Source organism: Andrographis paniculata, unplaced genomic scaffold (assembly GCF_009805555.1).
Source record: "Andrographis paniculata isolate CXL003 unplaced genomic scaffold, ASM980555v1 Contig62END, whole genome shotgun sequence".
In the NCBI taxonomy this organism is placed as follows: Eukaryota; Viridiplantae; Streptophyta; class Magnoliopsida; order Lamiales; family Acanthaceae; genus Andrographis; species Andrographis paniculata.
The window spans coordinates 4,504,224-4,510,744 of NW_026137598.1; the positions used below are offsets into that span (position 1 = coordinate 4,504,224).

At 33.1% G+C, this 6,521-nt stretch overlaps 1 protein-coding gene across 1 annotated transcript; it reads left to right on the plus strand.

The window, feature by feature from the left end:
• Positions 1 to 346: 346 nt before the first annotated feature.
• LOC127261064 (serine hydroxymethyltransferase 6-like) lies at positions 347 to 3,942 on the plus strand. The gene is made up of 4 exons (XM_051289225.1): positions 347 to 1,850; positions 2,439 to 2,832; positions 3,171 to 3,272; positions 3,358 to 3,942. Exons 1-4 carry the CDS (start codon positions 762 to 764, stop codon positions 3,573 to 3,575), a joined length of 1,803 nt encoding a protein of 600 aa, XP_051145182.1. The 5' UTR covers positions 347 to 761; the 3' UTR covers positions 3,576 to 3,942.
• Positions 3,943 to 6,521: the final 2,579 nt, after the last annotated feature.

Below are 6,521 nucleotides of genomic sequence, written 5' to 3' on the forward strand. Positions count from 1 at the left end.
TTGATATAATAATTAATATTTAAAGAACAATAAAAAAAACTAAAAATAAATTAAATCTTTAAAATCGAATAAAAATAATATTATTTAAATAAAAATTGAAATTAATAACTTATTTTAAATTAAATTTTAAACCACATTCAGGAAAATCGTATTCCATAATCCATAGCATACCATTCAAAGGCCTAGAAACAAATGAATGGTGAACGGTTGGTGCAGATGAATGTGGGCCAGTTTGGCGTGGGGCCCACGCCACCAACTGTAAAGCAACAAACAAACAGCCGAGGAAGAGGAGCAGTAGTAGTAGTAATAGGAGGATTTTATTTCCTTTTAAAAATGAGTCCAGGTTCATTCCCCCGACCGAATCTTCCCCATTTCTCTCTCCCCCTCTCTCTCTCACACTAAACACGCATCAATGTATGCATCGTGTATGTAACTTACCCCTCTTCTCCTACGCTCAGCTTCATTCACCATTCACTGTTCCTGTTCTTTGCTGCTCTACGTTAACGTTTCAGTAATTTCTCAGAACACCCAATTTTGGGTTTTCCTTTGAGCTATTGCAATTCTTTGCCGTTTTCATGGGAATACCGCTGAAATCTGCTGTATCAAGTGCCCCTTCTGCCGTAAATTCACTGTGTTATTGTTTCCGCTTCTGCTTTGCGTGTTGTTGTGGTCTCTGTTGATTTTTGTGGCCTGATTTCTGGATTTCTCAGCCGTGGTTGGGTTGGTTTTGTTTTGGTGATTGGGATATTTGTTTTTGGGTAATGGATTTGACGCAGCCGCCGGTGGACAACGGTCTCTCGTTAGGGTTTACATTTCACGCAACGCCGCCGCACCTTAAGAGGAATCGGATTCAAAAAATCGCCGACGATTCGATCTGCTTTCAGGTGGAGTCGCGGACTGGGGACGCTTCGTATCCTTCGCCCCTAATTCCTCTTCAATTGATGGACCAGCAGACGGAAAATCGCTACCGTCATCCCAGCCACGATTCCGCTACCGATTTGAATGAAAGCAAGGACGGTGTGGAAGAGGTGGAGGAGCAAGAAGAGAAGTTTCAGATTCTAGGTCACGATATGACTTTGAAGAGGAAGCGCGACTCCGATTCCGGCTCCTCGTCATCGTCTTCATCTTCGAAGGAACTCGCCGCAGTCTCGTGCAATCAAATGGAATCGCGTAGGAATGCAGTCAGGGCGTGGGGGAACAAGAGCTTGAGAGTTGCTGACCCTGATTTATTCGAGATAATGGAGAAGGAGAAAGCCAGGCAGTATAAAGGCATCGAACTAATAGCCTCTGAGAATTTCGTTTGCAAAGCTGTAATGGAAGCCTTGGGGAGCCACTTGACCAACAAATACTCCGAAGGAATGCCTGGTGCTCGATACTACGGTGGAAACCAGTACATAGACGAGATTGAGACCCTGTGTTGCCAGCGAGCACTGGAAGCTTTCGGCCTCGATCCAGAAAGTTGGGGTGTTAATGTGCAGCCCTACTCATGCACTTCTGCTAATTTCGCAGTGTATACTGGTCTTCTGTTACCTGGTGATAGGATAATGGGGCTGGACACTCCCTCCGGCGGGAACACCAGCCATGGATGCTATTTGCCGAATGGTAGGAAAGTGTCGGGGGCGTCGATCTTCTTCGAAACTCTGCCCTATAAGATAGATCCACAGACAGGATATGTAGACTACGATAAGCTCAAGGAGAAGGCCCTTGATTTTCACCCCAAGATATTGATATGTGGCGGGAGCTCGTATCCTAGGGAATGGGATTACGCACGGTTGAGACGCATAGCAGATGATTGTGGTGCTGTTTTGTTGTGTGACATGGCTCAAATTAGTGGTCTTATTGCTGCTAAGGTAAAGTTTTTACACTTTTTGAACTTAATGGTCTTCCTTGCGCTTTCGATTTGACGCTCTGCAAGTTTTATATCTGAGATGTCTACTGCCTGGTGGTTAGAACTTAGAACACTTAAAATTGTTGTGCCTGGACTTATTTCTTATCATGAAGATTACTGATGCATATAGTTTTTTTTTGTTGGATCGGAACTGATGCATATAGTTTTTGATTAATTGGATTGTCGATGTCTATAATTAATCTGAAAATGGCATGTATATTTTGTTACTGGCAAACACTGTCGATGAGCTGCTACACTGTTTATGTCTCAATTATGGGTGTGTTTGTTTGGAAGTTTGGATTTTGGGTTGAGATTTGAATAGAAAAAATTTGAATTGGAAAGTGGAATGATGTGATATAAATAAGTATTGATTTGATGTTTTGAATGTAAAATTGATTTTTAGTATATTGTTTGATTTGATGTTTGGGGAGATTTGTGTGAATAGTTTAAATTCTTCCAAATCCTTAAAACAATCCTTCAATTTCTCCCAATTCTTACATGAATTGAGCGTTTGGGCTTCTTTAATCTTATTTGGATTGTCTATCTGCAGGAGTGCGCTAGTCCTTTCGATTATTGTGATATTGTCACATCTACGACCCATAAAAGCCTTAGAGGACCGAGGGGAGGAATAATATTCTATAGGAAGGGTCCGAAGCCTAGGAAGCAAGGGATGAATCAAGGCAGTGATCGGTATGATTTTGAAGAAAAGATCAATTTTGCTGTTTTCCCATCCCTGCAAGGCGGACCGCACAACAATCACATTGCAGCGCTTGCAGTTGCTTTGAAACAAGTGGCTACTCCCGAGTATAAAACTTACATGCAACAAGTGAAGAAAAATGCTCAGGCTTTGGCATCTGCATTGTTGAGAAGGCACTGTAGACTCATCACTGGAGGGACCGATAATCATATGCTGCTGTGGGATCTCAGAAACTTCGGCGTGACAGGTAAATATATACACAACACACGCATATATATATATATATATGTATCTTTCAAACTTGCGTTGTAGCTCTTTAATTTGCTACACATTGTTATTTGTGTGACTTGATTTTTTGGAGTATAGAGTTATAACTGAGTAGATCTTTAAGCCGACTTGATTTGGTTTTATCCCTAAAATCTTTAAATCTGTTGCACAACAACGAAATGTTGATAACAAGGACAACATTCTTGAGAAAATTGACATCATCTGTTTCCCTCAGATGTAATGACTAATTATTCAGTTCAACCTATGCTTTTTGTTTAGTTGTTCCCAAACTAAATTTCGATTGTCATAACTGTGCAGGTAAGAATTTTGAGAAAGTCTGTGAATTATGCCACATTACTCTCAACAAAGTTACAATCTTCGACGACAAATGCAATATCAACCCAGGAGGTGTAAGAATCGGTACGCCTTGCCACAACCAATCCCAATTCACTATTGTCCTTTAATAATGCGCATACACGATTGCTTATTTTTTTGGTTCTTGCAGGGACACCTGCGATGACTTCAAGAGGGTGTCTTGAATTGGACTTTGAGATCATTGCCGAATTCCTCCTCAGAGCGGCGCAGATTGCAAGCTCGATCCAGAGAGAGCACAGGAAGCTGCCTACGTGCCTCAAGGGGCTTGAAAACAACAAAGACATTGTCGACCTCAGAGCACGCGTGGAAAGCTTCGCAGCACAGTTTGCAATGCCCGGACTCGAATAATAGTAGCAAACCAATTCTTTGGATCGATCGGATGGTCCTCCATGGGTATGTGCACCTGAAGTTCACACGGTCCAAATTGATGTTATTATCCAGTAAGTATTTCTTCTTCTTCTTATTTTTTTGCACCAGACATAAGTTTAGTTTTTTTTGTTTTTTGCTGGTTGGGATTATATAGTAGTATTAGATACACATATATAGATAAAGATATATAGATATTTGTATGTAGCTGTGAATGCATAGAAGAAGATGGTGGTTTGTTGAATTTGTGGCAGCATTTTTGTGGTTTTGACAGACTCCCCAGCTTTGGCTCATTCATGACACATCCAATCTGATCCCTGCTAATATAACATGAGTTTTGGGGATTTGAGATTCAATTAAATACCTCTAAATTGCACAAAATTTACCTGTGGTTTTACGAAGTTGCGCCAAATCTTCTATATTTATAAATTTTGCAAAAAAAATAAATATATTTATAATTTTAGGGGTTTAAAAATTTGCGGAGAGGTTAGATGCAGAGTTTATGGAACTATGAAATTTGATACAATTTTGTAAAATTACATGTGAATTTTGTGCAATTTAGTCGTAATATATATATATATATAGAGAGAGATAGAGAGATGACAAGGGTAAATATGATGGACTGAAATTGAATTATAGAGGAATTGTTTCTAACATTACATTTCATTTACTAGAAATTGGTATGCATTGTCAAGTTAAATTTGTTATAAATTGACAAGTTTACTCTTTGAGGTAAAGTAAAGAAAATATGCTCAAATAAAAATGATAAATGAATGAAAGGTGAAAAAGTAAAATTATTGTACTCTTATAAAAAAAAAAGAAAAAAAAAGACAATAGTTATTTAATGTTTCAAATACAAAAATAGGATATTAGTTTATAAACGTAGAAAAAAAGTAATATTTTATATTAAATTATTAACTAAAAAATTATTAGATGAATACACCTGATATTTATTAGTAGTTAGAATAATTTATATTTTTATTAAATATCTATTCATTAGTTTTACAATAAAATCAAATTAAAATTGTAAAGTATTCGATTTATTTTTATGTAACTTGAGGATATTGATGATTTTACAAATTTTGGAATGTGTTCTATCAAAATTTTTTTCCACTCTTTTAGGTTAATATTTAAAAAAAATACAATATATATTCACATAAAATATATAATGTATTTTCTTAGCTCCACCTTAAATGAGCTTTTTGAATTTTATATTAGATTAAAAAATAATATTTTATTAGTCATGAAAGGTGTGCAAGAAGTCTTAATATTTTTATCTTTTTGACTTTATGTATAATTAATTGTAGGTGTAATGATATATTTATAATTTAGGTAAAAAAAGTTAAAAGGTATTGTATGTGTAGTGATATATTTGTAATTTAGGTATTTTGATATTAGTGTATAATTACTTTTATTAAAATAGGAAATGATATTTTAGAGTGGAATATACAAAAATGATAAAAATAATACTTTGAGTTGAGACGGAAAAAAATAGTATATATTTTATTAATCTAAAATTAATAATTCTACAATTTATTTATTTATTTTTTTTTTATATTACCGATACCTAACTTATATCTAACATAAAATACCACAAAGTAAAAAACACAATACGAAAAAATCATTGTTAGAAATTGATTTTTTTTTTTTTAAAAAAAAAATACAAATAAATAAAAAGAACTAATTGATTGTTTTCAAATTGTGAAATCATGTAGATGTTATACATCACAAGAATAATCATTGGAACTTTGAAAATCAACGATGTGTTGTTTTGGAATTTAATGCAAATTGTTTATTTATTGTTAAGTTTGGTTTGTACAATAGTAATTTGAAAGTCACTTTCGGGCAGCGACTGCAGGTTCCTACGTCATAAAAAAAAATAAAAATAATAATAATACTCCCTCCGTTCACAAACTAACATCTTACTTTCCCATTTGGAATGTCCAACAATTATTATCCTCTTTCTATTTTTATACACAAAATTTACACTTTTACCCTTACTTTAGTTACTCTTTCATTTTATATACACAAAATTAAGGACAAATTTGTCGTTTTATAACAAAAATCCTAATTGCCTAAAATTGCGTGTAAATATCAAATAGGACATTAGAAAATAGACGGGGAAAGTAATAATTTGAAAGCGATATTCTGTACATAAAAAAAATAAAAATTATACAGTATACTTTTTATAGAAAATCATGAGTTACTATAATAAAATTTAAAATAAAATTTCAAAATAACTCTTTCTCTATTTCTTCCAAATAATGTCGTTTTCAATACAAGTGACAAATGTAACAGGTTGAACGATCATACAAAATTGTTTTTGATAAATTGAGGCTGTCTTTTTTCAGTATATTAATATAATTTGGCATATTACAATACATGTGCTTTTTAAAATGCCACAAAATCTACAAAATAATTAATTAATTTTCTAAATTCACCAATGAATATTAATTTTTAATATAACACAAACATACAACACAGCCTTTGAATCTATAATGAATATTTTAAATTTTTAAAAAATCAATTATAATATATATATATTTAAATATAAGTTCTATTTACATAAATTATGATTTCACTTCTTTAATAGTATATAATTATCTTATTTACTTTTTGCGTCATTGTACTAACATTAAAAACATCTTTATATTTGTATAATTTTTATTTGCACAAATCTCATTATAATAGTATTAATTTGTATTATATTTTCATATAATAATTAATATTTAAAGATCAATAGACAAAAAGTAAATGAAATATCAGAACTGAAATGTAAGTACAATATTTCATTTTATCAAACATCATATCAAAATAATAACCATTTAAACATTAACTTAAAACATACCTCAAATAAATAAATTCATAATATATTTGTTAGATAAATATTGTATAATTCATTTATTTATTTTCTGAGGTTAAAATAGC

Bases quoted from the DNA above. Each gene is read 5' to 3' on its own strand.
- LOC127261064 (XM_051289225.1), top strand. From the start codon at position 762: ATGGATTTGACGCAGCCGCCGGTGGACAACGGTCTCTCGTTAGGGTTT. The intron at 1,851-2,438 runs GTAAAGTTTTTA...GTCTATCTGCAG, and splicing joins GTGGTCTTATTGCTGCTAAG to GAGTGCGCTAGTCCTTTCGA. The intron at 3,273-3,357 runs GTACGCCTTGCC...TGGTTCTTGCAG, and splicing joins CCCAGGAGGTGTAAGAATCG to GGACACCTGCGATGACTTCA.